Raw genomic sequence first — 18,941 nt, 5'->3', positions numbered from 1 at the left:
GTATGAAAAACCAACAACAAGACATCAATTAGCTGAGCCCTCCACATATCTCGGCTTTGTGGAAAAGTAGCAAGAAGAAAGCTAGTATTGATAAACTAAAAATCCTGTGTGCATTTGTTCCTCAAGCCATGGTGCACACATGTGGAAGAAGGTGAGCTGGTCAAATACGACTAGTATTTAATTTTTCCTTTTGACCTCTTGGCCTTCTGCTCCTAGAAAATGGTGCTGTAAAACATAAACTCCAAATAAAATACACTAATGGTTGTTATGGGACAAACTGTGAAAATTTTAAGAAATATGGATATTTTGGACAGCACTTTACACCTGGCTGAACACATCCCCATTTTTATCAGAGAAATGTACTCGTTGAACCTTATATCAAAGGAGCTGTAAGTAATACTGACACCTTGTGGCCCTAATCAGGATAACAGCTTGCCAATCACAACGATCTAATATGCCGTTTTTTTTTTTTTTAACGGGATAGGAATATGATGTTGTATTATGTTCTATTTCTGGTCCGCTTCTCTTACTGGCTTCCATGTTTGCAGGCTGCTGCTCCTTTGCCAAGATAAAATACCAAATGCTGGGGAAATCTCATAAGACTGGCCGAGGAACTAGGAAGCAAACATGAGCTGGACTCTGAACCGAACCTCTAGGTTTGAAATGAGAAAAACGTGACTAATGCATTGTTGATGGAGAAGACCGATTTTTTTTTTTGTTATATAGGAAATGTTACCTCAATCCCAGGTGTCAAATGAGAAGGATTTAGGTTGATTTCACATTAAATATCTTACTCATAGCTCTTTGAAGTTCAAAGTACTGTACAAACATCAATCCCAGCCAGTGAGTAACAATGCAGTTTCTGTATGCTCTACCTGTCTTTCTCTTGTGTTTATTAAAGCAGGACGGGAAACCATAAAAGCCCCAGAATCCTCTGGGCCGACGCCTGACTGCCAGCCTCAGCGTCTCCTCCATAAACTTCCGAGCGCTTTCCTCAAACTCCTGCCGAGCCAACCGTGTTACGTTCTCCTCGGACAGATCCAGTCTCTTCTGTCTTACCACCAGCTTGGACAGCCAGCGATACTTTATCTTGGATCCGAAGTTGTTCTCCCACAGGGGCTGCCACTCCTCCCAGTCGATCACCCCCATACCGGAGAAACTGGGATGCAGCAGTAAATCCAGCTGCAGCGCTGTGAGGGAAAGGTGAGAGGCCAGGTCACCAAGCTGTGGTAGTCCTCCGTTCACCTCTCTCCCATTGTGGGAGAGGTATGGATAGTACCCCAGGCGGTCCCGATAGAAGATGCTCATTTTCTGGAAAGTAAAAGAAAAAAATGACTGCAGGTCTCATTTAAAGTTTGGCTAGCCTTCATTTCATTATAGCTTGTTTTCTACTTTTAGAGACTCTAGGAACCACCAGCAGACCTGCAGTCTGAGAGCGAAGTGCTCTGTTAGGAACATACGGGGTAATCAGAGCTCTGATATATGATGGAGCTTGATTATTAAGGGCTTTATACCTGAGAAGGAGAATTTTTAATTGTATTCTGGATTTAACAGGACGCCAATGAAGGGAAGCTAAAATTGGAGAAATATGATCCCTCTTGTTGATTTTCATCAGAACTCTTGCTGCAGCATTTTGGATCAGCTGAAAGCAATTTCCTAATTTCCCAAGATACCAAACTACAAAAGTCTTCGTATGTATCTTGACTGTTATGGTTACAAAAACTTTGCTGCTGCATTGTGGGTAATTCTGCTGCTCAGAGTTGTTGTGCAATCAAGCCATGAGGAAAAAATCAGACTGAGTTGTAAGCCAAGCTAATTTAACGTCATTCCATATTCTTTAAGATGAACTTTGGTTCTCTAACTTAGATCTGCAGTTTGGATATTTAATTTTAAACTGAATATTTAGTTTTCAAATTAAATATTTAGTATGGAAATTAAACATTTAGTTTGGAAAATAAATATTTAGTTTATAAACTAAATATTTAACTTGAAGCTAAATATTTAGTTTGCAAATTAAATATTTAGTTTGCACACTAAATGTTTGGTTTGTAAACTGAATATTTAGTTTGTAAATATTTAGTTTGTAAACTAAATATTTAGCATGCCAATTAAATATTTAGTTTGGATGTTTAACATTTATAAATGTATGAATCACATGGTGAGAATATGAATTGGATGAACTAACCTCTCACAACACGTTAAATAGCCCAAAATATTGCTCACATTTTTTGACTGTGTAACTTTACAAACGGCACTATGGAAGCAGAGTGTGCGGAATGATTAGAACGTAATCATGTGAGTAATATAATTTTAATGCATCACTATAGTCAATCTAAATCATTTCATTACCTGTCCCTGGAAGCGCTGCTTATGGTTCTCCACGATCCCAAAATCCTGCAGGTTGAGCTGGATGTTGTGGTGTTTCTGACAGTTCGCTGTGGGCATGTTCCACACTACGATGAAGGGCTGGTCCCCCAGGACTGGATCCGCTGCAGCCATAGCGGGAAGAGAGTCATTTTCAGACAGGGAGGCGCATTGGAACAATGGGAAGAGGAGGATGAGCAGACGAAGGTGAGGCAGGACCATGGCTGCTCATTGGTTGGAGCGTCCTTCCTGACCGGAGACACAGAAAAATGTCCTTGATTTAGAATTACTTCACAGAGAAAGAATATTTCACTTATTATTTGATGTTGTTGAATAATTTAAAAAGATGCACTGTATTTTACATGAATAAGTCTTTTTTTTAAATGTTGTCCATATATCTTCTTGTAATTTTATTAATAATGTTTTCATGAACTTTAATTATAACAAAAAACTTTCCAAATACTTATCTAATATGAAAGTGACTTATCACATCTAGTTTAGTCTTTCACAAAACTTCTAATTCTAATCTGAAAAGTAAATTGTTTAAATTTATTAAAGGTCGAACAAATAATATGACACCTAGTGTTTCAAATCGGAACAACCCATATACAACAGCCTGCCACTTCCAACAGGCTATGCCGTTTCTTCAGATTGCTGCTGTGAAACTCCACAGAATTTTGGTTACACATGATAGGTGCATGCTGATGTTTTTGTTGTATTTCTGGTCTGCTTCTCTTACTGGCTTCCATGTTTGCAGGCTGCTGCTCTTTTGCCGAGATAAAATACCAACTGCTGTGCTCTGTTTTGGGAACCCTGGGAACTCTCACATGATTGGCTCAGGAACCAGGAAGCAAACACAGACAACACTCTGAAACAAAGTAGTTCCCGACCGTACCTCTAATTTTGAAAGAACAAAAACCAGACTTGTATGAATGCTTCAAATCTGGCCTCTTGGCAAAAAGGATGTTGTATAAAGTATTAACAGCATGGGTACCATTAGGGATGGCATTTTTATTTAAAAAGGGGGTATTTTTCTACACTTAGCAGAACCAGCCCGACGGGAAATTATGAGACCTGGAAGGAGTCAACCCTGGCAGCAGGCTCCTCTGCCACTTGGAGCTGACCAGGGCTTTGCAAGAAACCAGCAGATCCGGAAGCTGGTGGATTGCAATGGTGGGTCCTTTCAGGTTCCTCAGTATCTGGGCCTTGGTCATGAACATTTCCATCAAGCACCAAGACTTTTTTCACCAAATGTGACCTTAGGAGGGGCAGGTGATAAACATTCAGATGGTCTCTGCTTTCTTACTTTTGACTTGAGAATGTAAGAGCTTCAGACCTGTGATGATCAAGATTTAAGTCAGTCTGAGCTCTGAAACTGAATGCAAAATTGTTGCATAAGGCTTGAACGTACAGTTTCTCAACTTCCAGTGAAACAAATGACACAAGTGTTAAGTCAGTCTGAGCTCTGAAACTGAATGCAAAATTTTTTGCACAAGGCTTGAACGTACAGTTTCTCAACTTCCAGTGAAACAAATAACACAAGTCTGCCTTACGCAACATGCAGTTAAAGCCAAGAGGTCTAAATGAAGACGATGCTCTTCAATACAAATTTAATTTGAATTGTTTTTCTTTTCTCTGGACAGCAGCTTTAGAAATGGAATAATTTAATCAACTCAATCTTTATCTGCAAGAGACAGCAGGATGAAACTACAGTTTTCATCTTTTTAATGTGCTTCACGTTATAACCTTCACGGTTTATTCAACGGGTCTTGGTCTGCTGCAGAAACCGTCAGATTTCTGGGATCCACTATATTCCAGGACCCAAAGTTGGAGTCTAATACTGTCACTTGCTGATCCACTTCTACTCAGCCACCATCCAGCCTGTCCTCTGCTCATCTGTCACTGTCTGGTTTGGATCTGCCACCACAGAGGACGCGGACAGACTATAACAGACAGTCAAGACAGCAGAAAAATGATCGCTGCCAACCTGCCCTCCATTCAGGACATGTACATTTCCAGAGTCAGGAAACAGGCAAGAAACACCACTGCAGCTGCATCACCACACTGTGGACTTGTATTCTTAGTGGTTAACCCCACTAAGAATAGAACACTGATGCATGTGCTATGATAGGAATCGCTTGTTTGCATCTGAGCTGCCGAGAATGTAAGAGGAGGCGCTGTTGAGCTCCTGAGATTGCGATAAGGCGTCACTTCCTTTTTTCTGTTGCTGCGGTGTGGATTGTAGCTTGGTGTTCCAGACTCTCAAATATGATTTTAAATCTCTTTACTGTGACATCTCTCTATTTCTAACACATAAGCACATTTTAAAACACATTCTCTGTTGCTGCGCTTCATGTTTGGGAGCATGGAAGGATCAGGTCGAGAGCGCAAGCAGTTCGACTTCATGTCAGATCGTAAAGCATTAACACCCACTGTGCAAAGCTGATTTTTTTTTACAAACACGGTAAAATCCTTTGTCATCTTTACCGTCGACAGGCTGCAGGCATGTCCCGAAATCCTCGTTTTCCACCCACTTTTATTGAAATTTGCATTTTGCCATTCTCTAGCTCTTTCTCCGCCTCAAGCTTCTTTTCCGAACATTGTAAAAACATACGGCTTTATGATGAACCGGAAGCAGTTCCGTGCAAACACGCAGAATCAGTTATATCTGGTATAATATATCTGACTGTCACGATTTATCTGATGAGCCCGAATTCAACCACACACTGAGCTAGGTTTATAGGAGTTTATTGAAAAGAGGATGAGTAGTGGAGTGAGTAAACCAGAGTCTCGACTGAGCAGGAGGATGTGGATAGGTGCTGGAGCTAGAGGACCGGACAGAGTTCCTGAGATGCAGTCCAGCAGCAGGGCAGAGAACAAACTTGAAGCACAGATGAGACAGGGAACCCAGCAGCTGGCAGAGGCCTCACTTGAGGCACAGAAGAGGCAGGAAACCCAGCAGCAGCAGAGAACTTACTTGAAACACAGATGAGACAGGAAAATCCAGCAGCTAGCAGAGGCCTTACTTGAAGCTCAGGTGAGGCAGGAAACTCCAGCAAGCAAGCAAGCAGAGGCCTTACTTGAAGCTCGGGTGAGGCAGGAAACTCCAGCAGCAAGCAGAGGCCTCACTTGAAGCTCAGGTGAGGCAGGAAACTCCAGCAGCAAGCAACCAGAGGCCTTACTTGAAGCTCAGGTGAGGCAGGAAACTCCAGCAAGCAAGCAAGCAAGCAGAGGCCTTACTTGAAGCTCAGGTGAGGCAGGAAACTCCAGCAGCAAGCAGAGGCCTCACTTGAAGCTCAGGTGAGGCAGGAAACTCCAGCAGCAAGCAACCAGAGGCCTTACTTGAAGCTCAGGTGAGGCAGGAAACTCCAGCAAGCAAGCAAGCAAGCAGAGGCCTTACTTGAAGCTCAGGTGAGGCAGGAAACTCCAGCAGCAAGCAGAGGCCTCACTTGAAACTCAGGTGAGGCAGGAAACTCTAGTAGCTAAAACAGGCCTTACTTGAAGCAGAGAGGTGGCAGGTTAATACAACAGCTAACAGAGGCAAACCAGGCTGACAGGCGTGAAGTGAGTGGAGACTGATGACGAACCGGCAGGGAGGAGAAGACTGAGGGAGGCTTATGTAGGGAGGCTGGCAGGTGGAGTGAGTTCTGACTAGACAGAGTGGAGGGTAAGCTGAGTGAGAGGAGGAGGAGGAACTGAAAACTAACAAAAAAGCCAGATTAAAACTAAACTATGACATTACCCCCAAGGCAAACAAAAAGCGTCTAAAACGCTGGCACACATAAAGCGTAGGAAACGCCGGGGACCAAGAGGAACTAAGGAACACAAGAACAACTCAAAACTAAGAAGCACTGAAATGACTCAAAACTAGTGAGCGCTAGAACGATACAGAAACCAGGGAACACTAGAAGAACTCAGAAACTAAGGGGAGCTAAATAACTCAAAAACTAAGGGGCGCTAAATAACTCAGAAACTAGGGAGCGCTAAATAACTCAGACACTAGGGAGCGCTAAATAACTCAGAAACTAGGGAGCGCTAAATAACTCAGAAACTAAGTGGAAAGTAAGAGGCGCAGGGACCTAGTGAGAACTGGGAGATTGCAGGAACCCTTGAAAGCACAGGAACCCTTAAAAAGTGCAGGAGGGCGGCCCAGTAGTGGCAGATGGCGGAGAAGCAGTACTCGATGAAAACATCGCGGCGGACGGCCTGGATGAGGTAGCCGAGCTTGATGAGGTGCCGCGGAGGGTGACCCCGGCGGCGAATACGCTGGATCGGAGTTGGGCATCACGGAGGGCGAACCCAACGAGGTAGCACAGAAAGGCATGGGCGCCACAGTCGGCGGCCCTGGCCGAACTGGAAGGTCTGGCACGGGACTAAAATTAACCATGACACTGTGTTATAAAAATATTATTCTGAAGTCACTATGGCCTTACACCACTCAGACATAGGAAGACTGTGGGCATGATGGCTGTGTATAAGATCCACTGTTTGCTGATTGCAAGGCCAAATGTTGCGCAAATGCTGCGTAGAATGAATATTGTCTAGGATAGACTGTCTCTGTTTTGTCTCATGCCAAGGCCACTGTGCAGTATTAGGGGGAGCCAAAAGCGAGACTGGGCAGAGACAGGGCAGACACAGACTGCAGCAGGACCGTAGGGTGTGATTACTTTCCATCTATGTGATCTCTGCTCTGTTTCTCAATAAAAGTGCTGGAACTTAATCACCACCGTCTCTTCATTTAGTAAAGATGGAAAATCAGTTATTGTTGTTTAGAATTCCCATAACACACTGACGAAACTGTTTTTATGAAGGTATTTTTTCAGAAAAAAATAATGCCACCGATAATCACATTTAATGACTTTTAATGACCCGCGGAAACCCTGTATAAAGCGTATTTCACGGGTGATCAAATTAACACTGAATAAAGGTACAGGCAAAATTATCAGATCGAATGAGATTTTAATTCAACCAAGAACCTTAGAACCTGCAGTATTGTGAAGAAGACTTCACAATACTGCAGGTTAAAGGTTTTATTGATTTCAAGCACTCTCCCGACGCAGGGGCCCATTGTTATTTTTATGCGTGAGAAATGCCATGTGTGGCGTGTGAAGTCAGTAAAATGCGTGTGTCACACGGTCATTGCGTGAGAGTTGAGAGCTCTGTAAGATTGTTATTCACGCTGGTGGTAATGACACCCAGTTATGTCAATTGGTGGTCACTAAAGTTAGTGTTGCTTCAGTGTTGCAAGTTTGCTAAAACAATATCAGACTCTGTAATTTTCTCTGGTCCCATGCCTGATCTGACGAGTGATGACATGTTTAGCCTCATTCAACCGCTGGTTGTCTAGGTGGGGTCCTGAAAACGATGTGGGCTGCATTGATAATTGGCAAACTTTCAGGGGAAAACCTGGTCTGAACCGGAGAGACAGCATCAATCCAACTTTGGATGGTGCAGCTCTTCGCTGGGAATCTGGACGGATTTATTAGTTCTCCAAAATGCTGACAACCCAAGGTCCAGACCAGGAAGCAGAGCCGTAGTTTAACCCACCTCTATGCAGCTTCTGTACTGTTACCCACCCATTTCCCCATTGAGACAGTGTCTTTCCCATGGCGAAAACTGACCAGATTAAAAAAGGATCTAAAAGGGGAAAACTTTAACCAAAAAAAATAAAACAATTAAATGTGGTCTATTAAATATACGGTCTTTCCCTCCAAAGACTTTCTTAGTTAATGGATTGATTTCAGAACAGAAACCTGGCTGCAAGAGGACTACGTTAGTATAAATGAGTCAACTCCCTCTAATAATTAAAATTTTCACATTCCTAGAACTACAGGAAGAGGAGGAGGAGTAGCAACCATCCTTCAGTCTGATTTATTAATTAGTCCCAGGCCAATTAATAACCACAATTCTTTTGAACATTTAACCCTCAGTTTCCCTCATCCAAACTGCAAAGCAATTAAACCTCTTCTGTTTGTTGTTTTGTATCGTCCACCAGGCCCTTACTCTCAGTTTTTAGATCAGTTCTGAGACTTCTGATCTGATTTAGTGTTTATCAATAGTGGGGGATTTTAACATTCATGTTGACACTGAATGTGATAACGTTAATGTAGCCTATAATACTATCCTATATTCAATTGGTTTTGCTCAAAATGTGCATAAACCCATGCACTCTTGCCTTCATAGTTTGGACCTTTTGTTGACATATAGCATTGATTGTGAATAATTAACAGTTTTTTCTTCACAACCCTGTCCTATCTGACCATTTTTTATAACCTTTAAATTCAACCTAACTGAGTTCTCCACCCGCAAAAAGGTTTTATAGTATGTCTTTATCAGATAATGCTGTATCAAACTTCATAGTCTATCCCACTTTTAATTTCACAGAAATGCCCAGCAGATGACAGCAATGTTATTTCTTCCCATTCACAAATTTATGCTTTTTTGATGGTGTCACTTTGTTGCGTTTTACATTAGACAACAAAATATTTATTAACAAAATAGAATTTGGATTTTAGTTCCTGTGCCTGGGAGTGCCTAAAGTTAGAAGCAGTGCTGATTTTGCTTAGTCTTATTTTTTGTTCAAAGTTGTTTAAATGTTTTTTTCCAACATGTATATAAATTGATAGATTTACAGTTGATAAACAAATTCATTTTCTTATTTAAAAACAAGAAAACACAAAACTCTGAAGGGTTCTTATGGCATCAAAGGAATAAAAAATTTTATTGCAAAGGAGGTGGATTAAAAAATATATTTTGAATGAGAACCAATGCCCCACAATGGTGAAGGGACTATTAAATGTAGTTCAAAAGGCATAATTTACACATTTAAGCAATTTTTGTTATTTGCATTATACACAGCTAAAGTAAAGTGAAAATAAAGTAATTAAAAAAAAAAACACACAACATAATGTTCATGCACTGCCACAGACCCAATAGGGTTTAAATCATTGTCTATCTAAAGATTTTAATTCTCTTTATAGTCTATGATAGGACAGAGTAGGGTCACCTGAAGAAAAAGTTGTGAGCTTTTTTGTTGTTGTTGTTGTTGTGCACCCTTTTTCATTTTGATAAGCATAAAATTCTCAGAAAAGTATCAGCGACAGACCAAAATGATGATTGCAGCTGAGATGTATGGACAGAACTGCATGCTGAGAGATTTTTCACATTGAAAAGGCATTTGATATGCTAAAGAGCTTAGTAAAGTGTTATTACAGCCAGGCCCAAGGATATAGAGTAGCTGATTCAGCCTTTAAAAACTGTAATTTCTGGATGAGGTTTATATAATTTCATGTCATCTGCAGTGGCACAGGTTCATCTTTTGCTAAAACCAGATGGATTCATCGGGTGATCCATGTGCCGAAAATTAAAGTTGTCTAATAAACTATGTGACTGGTGGATCGATCTACATAACTCTTAATGCACTTTTAAGACCAGGTAAAAACAGAAATCAAACCCATCAGGTTTCAAGTTACAATACATTTGCAGACATGTAAATATAACTAAAAACATTTCTATGGAGTACAATTTATCAGGGTTTATTCAAATACTTCTGACAATATGACTATGGTAACATACTGCGGCTAATAGGGAAGTGGTAGCATTCTGAGATATGACACTGCAAATTTACAGGCAAAAAACAACTTTCTGTAGAGTTAAAGCAGCTCTTATGCATGTATTGATTCTTACTTGGAATTTTTTTACATTCACCCTGGAGTCTCAGACTGGAGAGTCAAACTGTTATTTAATACTGCATTATTTGACAATATTCACAAATGTTATTATTTGACACAATTATTGAGACAAAACGTGCATTAAAAACACAATGAAATTATTCACCTTTTTGACTTTTACCCATTTTAATTTAGTTGCAAAATCTAGCTTAGATAAACCACAAAATGTAATCCATTAGCTGGAAAATAATAATAATAATAGTAATAATAATAACAACAACTTTAAGGGTAGAAAGATGGCATAGTTCCTCACAAGTTAACCTTTTTTTGTTTGTTTTTTTAGGAAATACTTAGAACAGACAACAAAAAAACAACAACAACCAAAGAAAATTATTGACTTACCAGAAGAGAAACGTTGAAGACTATTAGCTGACTGTTCTACAAGTGTTTAACTTGTCTCTGACCACACTGGACTATTTCACATTCTGCTTCGTAACAGGAAGCTAGTCGTTGGCTGATTAGTACATATTGCAGAAGAAGAAGAAGAAGAAGCAGCAGCAACAGCAGCAACTGCAGCTCTTTACAAAATGGTAATTCAGATGTCGACAATGAAACCAGATAAAACTTGTCATATGTATGCAAAACTTTTAGTTTTTGTTTTTTCTTTAAAGGTGGTAAATAATTCTCAATTTCTCACAATATACAATTTTCATATAAAACCTTGTAATTATTTTATTGAACCATACTTGTTAAATTCCTTCTTCGTCGGAGATGACTTTGTTTCCGCCATTCTATATCTTAACAGATGTATATCAAAAGCTACTTTTTCCTCTTTGTTTTGAGGAGTTTCTTTTGCTTTGTTCAGAAACTTTCCACCTCTGAAGAAAAGCAAAAGGAACCCCTCTTCCCTGCTGGCCTCCCTTTCCAAAATGATGATCTGCATAGCCTCTTCCAAGAGAAAATAATTTTATTTATATAATTATTTTAATGTATCCTGTCTAGCAGTGTAGCACTAAGAATTGCGTTATTAGTGCCTGATCTTCAAAGACCGCAAATAGGGAAAGCTAAATTGTGTGGACGGGAACAAAAACACAGGATCTGCCACTTTGGACCACTTTGGATCAGCAGATCCTGCTGAAAGAGCTGTTAAAATATGGATGTATGTGATAAAACTTATAATTATTATACAGGTTGATCTTGTATAAATCTCTGAATAAATACTTGGAGTATACTACAGAGAACCATATATCCATGGAACGGATCCCAAAGGGAAACTTGTAAATATGGCAGATGGATTTTTAACCACCTTGCATGTCTGTAAACAGGAACAAAAGATGTTCTAGACTATCTTTAAAGAAAAAGGCTGATAGAATGTTGTCTGGCTTAGGGTTAGCTGTGCACGTGAAGGGCGGAGTGATATTACACACATGGGAAGAATATTTAGTGGACGTGGACAAAGACACACAGACACATTAATTCACAGTGCGACTTATGATCCGGTGTGCCTTATGGCCCAAAAAATACGGTGTTATTTAATGATGCTGAATAACAAAAAAAAAAAAAAAAAAAAAAAAAAAAAACTCTGTATGGGGCTCAAAAGGGCACGTGATTTTTCAACGCATTGCAGGATGCGATCGCCATTTTCTGGGGCAACAGCTTTTGTTTACATTTCTGATTCGGACGCCATGCTGTGAAAGTGCTTGAAAAATAGACCATACTAAAGAGATAAGTGATGGAAAGTACCAAGACAAGCTAGACTCTGTTCTGAAGGTTCTTTATCTTGAAAACATATCTAGGATCCGTGGGATTGATCCATCTGAGCATGATAACTGGACAAAGGATTTACATGACCTGCTGCTGCCCACCACCACTCTCAGAAGCTAAGCTTGCTTTCTATCTTGACATTAAAGTTAATTTTAATAACAGGGAATAATTCAGAAATGTTCATGGATAAAGCATGAACATTTTGGGTGAGTTCAGAATAACGAACCTACGGCCACTGCCACCGTTACCGGATGTGAAATCACGGACCCTACACCGGACCGAAGACCAGACCAGACCTCCCACAGTCCAGAAAAAATGACCGTTTGGTTAAATGGTCTCTCTAACTTGCCCTTAGGTGAGCAGAACCTGAGTACATTTTAATCAACTTCAGTAACTTTGGTCGCTGTATTTAATCCCCCCCCCCCCCCCCCAAAAAAAAAAAAAAAAAAATTTAATATGAAAGTGGTTCATGGGATTTTTTTTCCTCCACAAACTGCATTGAAACTTGGAACTCATCCCATCTAGTTTAGTCTTTTACAATTTTAATAGTTGTTTAATGATTTTAAAGTGAAATGTGAAATGCAAAACATTTTGATTACAACTTTCTCAGAGCATTCAAACTTAATTAAGGCACTGCTTTGTCTGACAGTTCACCAAGGCACAGATATTCCCACAGGATCACATAATTTGTGCAGTTGCTGCTTTTGATTTCTGAGACTCAGATTGGCAGAAAAATCAGACATTAAAATAAAGACACCCTGAGACTCGTAAACAGCAGGGGATGTTAAAACTCAGGCTTTCACTGTGCAGCTCAACAGCTGCTTCCTTACAGATACACAGGGAACATGCACCAACATTTATTGGGTTTTAAAAATAAATCATAAAATTAGATTAAAAACCAAAAACAAGATAAGAACACAATTAATATATATTTGGGTGTCAAATTCAACAATCACTATACATCTTGGTCTGACTAGCTTTAATACTACTACATGAGAACAAACAACCCTGATTGTGAATGGCTGTATCTCAATACAAGCAAAGACTGTGTGCTGCAAATGTGGACAAATGTATTGGCATGCCCCGTAGAGGCGTGCAAAACGGCTTCAAATCAATTAATCTTTTATCGCAATAGGATATTTGCCACAGTGAAAAATACAGAAACATTTTGCCTTTACACTGAGATTTAATTGGGGGGATTCTCACATTGAGAACGAAGTCATTGGCGGCACAGTTGTTGGTACCCAAATACTTACTTTAAAAATCTCAAATTGGAGATTTTTTTTATTTATACTTTACTTTTAGAGTTACAAAATTGCTCTTCTAAACACAAATGTATGACCTCATGTTTTCCTGGAGCTTAAATATGATGATAACAAAGCCTGTTTCTTTTAGGTATCGGGCCACAAGACCGCATGAGGATCCATGTTTATCTAGCCATCATATACAGTCATCTGGATAGTAAGGGAAGTTTAAAAAGGGATTCCTAACAGCCATCAGATGATGTCAACAAGCCAACTGGTTGTGTGGAAGGCAAACCAACTGCCCTTTGGTCTGAAGAAACAATAATTTTCCTTTTTTTTTTGCAACAGAAACTACAGGCTGATTTGGGATTAAACACAGGATGAATAAATACTAAAATATCTGATAACTACTGCAAAGCATGGAAAGGAATCTGTGATGCCGAGGTCCTGTTTCTGTTCCAGATGTTCTGGGAAACTTGTTAAAGTTCATGGATTCTTAGAAATATCAGCAAAAAAACAAACAAAAAAACAACAATAGATTTTCAAGCTTTCTTCTTGAAAATTCGAAATAAGACACCATTTGGGTGTTTCAATTAGACAATTAGATAAAAACAAATGGCCAAATTGACACATGACCAGTTTACCAGAAAAAAAAAAAAAATCAAACTTCCATGGCCGTCTGGCAAAAAGGTTGTACAAAGTAGTATTTACTGCATGGGTACCATTAGGAATAACACCTTTATTTAAATAAAAGAGATTTTTTATATTTAATAAACTAAAGGTAAGATTTTTGTAAAAAAAAAATAAATAAATAGTTTGAAATTATGCTACTGTGATAAAAGATTAATTTTCCAAAAGGCATTTTACATATTTCATCAAGGCTGTCTTACTCCTGCTTACAAGCACTAAACCTGTTTTAATTATATTTGGCTTTTACTATTTTGTCCCATTTTCTGGATAACCATTATTGAGTTTTTTTCTTATCTTTTTATTGCTGTTTTTGTGGTTCTTCTGTCAGCAAGTGTGTGAGAAGTGCATTGACCTTTGCTCTTTGGTCGTCTAACAGTCTCTGAGGTTTAAGGCGGTTTTCCCAGTGTGTCTGACACAAACACACGTGTGCAGCATTTCTCTTTGATACTGTTCATTAACGTATGAATACACTCCCATACATAGCTGACTGCTCGTCAAATGTCCTTGTGCATCCAAAAGATGGGAACTCCTCTGGCGTCTCTGTAGGGAGTTTCTGTCAAAGTCTGAACTACAATACGTCCTGCAGACTGAGGGGGAGGAGGGGGAGGAGGAGGTGGAGCGATAGAAGGAGGAGGAGGTGGTGGTGGTGGTGGGGGAGGTATGGAGCAAGGTGGAGGAGGTGGTGGTAAAGGCGGGCTTAGAGGATGTTGTAAACTGGAACATGGAGGTGATCCTACAACACAAGCACCTCCTGACTTTTCCACTTTTGTCAGAGTTTGCTTCGTGGCGTTTGTCTCCTCATCAGGAGCTCTGGAAAGTCTCATGAGCATCCCCATAGGAAGGAGTGCCATCACAGCACCGCTGCTCTGCACTGGCACAGAGAGGACATAGCCGAGATGGGCGTAGAAGTGCTGCTTGTCGTGGGTGGTCAGGCACAGGCGCTCAAAGCCTCTGCGTTTAGCGTAGAGCTCGGTTTCTTCCATCAGAATCCTGCCGTAGCCCTTCCCCCGCTCCTGCTTGGACACGACCACTGACTCCACGAACAGGCTTTTGCTGTGATTCACGACCCGGGAGAGCCGGGCGTGGCCGAGAAGCCTCTCCTCCGTCCCTCTTGGGCCCTGCAGCAGAACCAGGCAGACGGGAAATTCTGAGCAGGACTTGTGGAGGGAGTGGACTCGGGCTGCCTGGCTCCTCTGCCATTCGGAGTTGACCAGGTCTGCGCAGGGAACCAGCAGGTCCGGACGCTGGTGTATCGGGACTGCATAGATCCTCCTTGGCTCCTCGGTCTTTGAGTCTTTGTCCTGAACGTCTCCATCTAGCTCTGAGACTTTTTCCACCACATGGGACTTTAGGAGGGGCGGTTGATAAACACTCAGCTGGTCTCTGCTCTCTGGTCTGGATGTAAGAGCTTCAGACCTGTGATGATCAGGGTTTAAGTCAGTCTGAGCTCTGAAACTGAACGCACAAATGTTACGTAATGCTTGAACTTAAAGTTTCTCAATTATCATGTGAAAACAAAAACACAAGTTTGCACAGGTAATTAAAGCCAAGAGGTCTAAATAAATAAAGATGCCTTCACAAATTAACTGGATTAAAATGTTCCTTAAATGTCCAAATAGCATGTGGAACATTACCCCGAATAATCTATTTGTTACTGTAGGCGGTCTTAACTTTCTGTTATTACGTCCTTTCTCAATGGGTAAACTCCCTGTAAAATTAACCAATTTCCATCAACATTGTTGTGGTGGAATCTAATCTATAAACATAACTTTTCACTTCACAACCATATTCTCTGGAACAATATGTATGTATTACATAAAAACAAAACACTTTTTCTACAGAACTGGTTTATAAATACTCTTAACATAGTAAATACTCTGATGAATGCAAATGGTGAATTTAACTCCTATGAAGTCTTTATGAAAAAATATGGTATTTATATTTCTCAAGAAGAGTTTGACATGGTGATCAAATCTATTCCTATCGGTATTGTCTCTTTAAAACACAGCATACTAACAGTTACCCCTGTTTTTTTCCTACTGTGAGTAACAATTGTACATTTTGGGGACGTGAAGGTGTAACCATTGAGCACATTTTTGTTGATTGTGTCCATGTCACTTCTTTCTGGTTCCTATTACAAAGATACATTTTCAAAAAAATATAAAAATATATCCTTCTGAGCAATTTTAAAATACTTCTAATAGTCACTAATTAATTCAAACAGCCAAACATCTATAATTAATTTTATCATCATTTTAGCAATGTATTCTCTACACAAAATGATTTGGCAAAAAAAAAAAAAAAAACATATCCTTTTAAAACATGTTGGAACATTATTTAAAATAAATCAACAAAAATAATCTGATTACTTACATAACCAATTTAACCTACACGTAGAAGACTTCTTGTTTATCATTTTTTGTTTCCTAAATATGCTTTCCTGTAAACTGGACAACTGTGTTCCAACGTCTGTTTGTTTTTAATTGTATGTCTTTCCACAACAGTCAAAGTTCTGTTAAATTAATAAATCGGTGTGGACGCAGTGCATTGTGGGAACAATGTGAAGCTGGCCATGCTTCTACTTTTTTAACCACTATATTTTCAGCTTAATTTTATTTATTTATGTGGCAGCACACTTCTACAGTCCTGCAACTATTAGTGGGAATGTAGGCTACTACACAGTTATAGAACTAAACATAAATAAACGAAAAACAACATTTCTACGGGGCGTTTCAATTGGTGGAGGAACGTATTTTCCCTGAACTCTTCTACAGCTCATTATTCATCTGCTGTCTCATTGCCTGCCGCTTCCATGTAAGGTAAGAGCAGAAATGAGCAGCGGCGTGACTCTCAGTGGTTCACTTATTTATTCACAGTTGCGTTGATTCCCCTGCTACTGCTTGATACCAGGGATTCCCCATATATAACTCCCTATTCATCGCAAATGGCAGCTTAGTTACACTTAAACGGTACCTACATGTTCAGTCCCGCGGGCAGAGCACTCTTTTATTGGGCACAGCTGGTCTCCTGTGAAGCGTCGACGCATGCATTGCTTGCAGCCAATAGCAGTCAGCTGCAACAGATCCACAATCAGGCAGAGCACTTCTTCTTCGTCTCCCCCTTCTTCTTCTTCTTCTTCTTCTTGGTTAAGCAACTTTCTGTTGCATTCTAAGCAGAAATGAACACCACCAATGAAAGCAGTTTGTCGTCTGGGGAAGATTGTGGTTCCCGCCACTGCCCTCAAGCGCATTGGGGTGGTATTACATAAAGTTAACAAAAACAATACATCACGTTATGCCAAAAAACCTGCAGAAACGGCACATTCACGTCATAGTGTCTTTTCATTAATCACTTCACAGACTTGCATAGAGGCGCCCACATTTACAGCCGAGTGATAAAAAAAAATTAGAACACCATTTATTCAGTTATTTGAAAATAAATGGTTCCATACTGATTGGAAGTCTTTGTTTTCGTTTATCCATGGGAAGAAAGTGACAGGTAAGCATCTAAAAATGAAAATTTGTTTAAAATATGCCTGGAGAAACTGGGTTTTAACAGAAACGTGGCTGGGGCGTAGTATACCTTCCTAATAGCTAGTGTTGGATCAACTATGTTAATGTTTGCCACTCATTTCGTTTTTTTTTTTTGTTTTTTTTTTGCCACTTGTTTCAGAAAGTGAAACTCTTATTTTATGGATCTGTTACACTTAGAATTAAATTACAATTTCTAGGCACCTGCCTTACCGCAAACATATAGAGCAAGGGTATTCAAACTTCTCATCACGTGGGCCAAAATTGTTCTGTCAAAATTACTGGAGGGCCAAAAATGCGCTTTAAAACCAACTAAAATGACCCAAACGTTATATTGTGATATAAAATAGTTATATTTTTTGTCCTCCACAAAATATGGGCATGCAATATTTTAATTAAACATTAATTTCCTGTAGAAAGGGGATGTGTAAATCATTGTAGACCCAAAACTTGAAAAGGGTTTCGCACAGTCTCATTAAAAGATAAATAAGTCATATAGTTTGCAAATTCTTTTGGGCTCTATTGAAACTTTTAATGTTTGTCTATTTGCAGAAATCAAAACAGGATTTGGGTAAGTTTTTGAGAAACACTTCCTGCATACAATCAATATTAATAATTCAATGCAGATTCTGGTGCACCAAAGTCTGCATTTGAGTATAAGCCAATGGATAGATGTGGTTGTATTTACTGTGAAATTAAATAGAATGTAAAAGAAATGTGGTTATTTAGACATACACTTTATGTTGTACGTAAAATTTTCAATTGTCTGTAACAATTCGGCTCCATTTAAAAAGGAAAAAAAGTCTTCATCTGCATCAAACCACTTGTGCCGGTTGGCCAAATCAATCTCGAATTGCAGCCGGGGAGGGTGCTTAAAATTAAAGCGCTTTGTTTTCAGAAAGATTATGCTACGCAACAAGATAACTTTATTTGAAGGCTTTTTACAAATCTTTAACAGAGAGATCTTTAACAAAACTGGCTGGCGCTGCTATAAGCAGCTTAAGAATTTCTTCTTATTCGCTATAATGTCATTCTTTAACATAGTTGTCTCATTTTTTTCCCCCTGTAAACTGTTTAGAATCATCTTGTGTAGGAATGATGCAATAGCCTCCAGATAATTTTGACTCCTAGCTGTATTACGTCAAGAGTATCTGTTGCAGAGGTGCCATCTAAACAGGCATTCAAGTCCAAAGATCCTTGGGCTACACTTGGATTTTCTTAACAAAGGCAGTCATAATCACCTGAAGTGTAATCTTTACTCTGGGATTTTCTTCTTTTTTTCTACAAATAGATCAGGGACATTCGAACATCTCAATATCCAGTGGATCCTTAAGAGGATAGATAACAAGCCATGGTATATTTTCTAAAGACAAATCTGGGTGAAAGACAATCATCAAAATCCCTTAAAGGATTGTGGTCTGTAGTTTTAACCTGCAATGACAGATATTAGAAGAATACCACACAGTACTGGAGTCCCAACAGTGATTATGTTATTTTCTTATACATCAACACAGAAGATGTTTTCAGACTTGGCTCATGCAAAATTAATAAAATAAAGACATGTAACATTGTTTTCCATCCTGCTGGGTACAGGTCTGATTGTTGTACTGACGAAGCACGGTCAAAATTTACACCTTTTACACACAGCACCAAAAATGTTCTGTTCCAGCAGAAAGTAA

At 39.5% G+C, this 18,941-nt stretch overlaps 2 protein-coding genes across 4 annotated transcripts in view; both read right to left on the bottom strand.

Moving 5' to 3' along the window:
• Positions 1-16,857, bottom strand: part of hyal3 (hyaluronidase 3) — an 18,530-nt gene extending 1,673 nt beyond the window's left edge. The window contains exons 1-3 of one of the 3 annotated variants that reach the window (XM_036135276.1): positions 16,710-16,857; positions 2,350-2,613; positions 876-1,311 (exon numbers count right to left, since the gene is read on the bottom strand). In XM_036135276.1, the coding sequence (XP_035991169.1) occupies positions 876-1,311; positions 2,350-2,586 (673 nt within the window). In that variant the 5' untranslated portion in view covers positions 2,587-2,613; positions 16,710-16,857. Of the gene's footprint in view, positions 1-875; positions 1,312-2,349; positions 2,614-10,436; positions 10,517-16,709 lie in introns of those variants that run through there. The other 2 variants (XM_012866741.3, XM_021318620.2) reach the window with 2 other exon arrangements.
• On the bottom strand, positions 12,347-17,064 carry LOC105929105 (N-alpha-acetyltransferase 80). Its single transcript, XM_036144034.1, has 2 exons — positions 17,060-17,064; positions 12,347-15,187 (listed from the first exon to the last, which is right to left on the bottom strand). Exons 1-2 carry the CDS (start codon positions 17,062-17,064, stop codon positions 14,227-14,229), a joined length of 966 nt encoding a protein of 321 aa, XP_035999927.1. The 3' UTR covers positions 12,347-14,226.
• Between the last annotated feature and the right edge of the window lie 1,877 nt (positions 17,065-18,941).

Source organism: Fundulus heteroclitus, chromosome 1 (assembly GCF_011125445.2).
Source record: "Fundulus heteroclitus isolate FHET01 chromosome 1, MU-UCD_Fhet_4.1, whole genome shotgun sequence".
NCBI classification, from domain to species: Eukaryota; Metazoa; Chordata; class Actinopteri; order Cyprinodontiformes; family Fundulidae; genus Fundulus; species Fundulus heteroclitus.
This window is presented reverse-complemented; position numbering and strand designations above follow the sequence as displayed.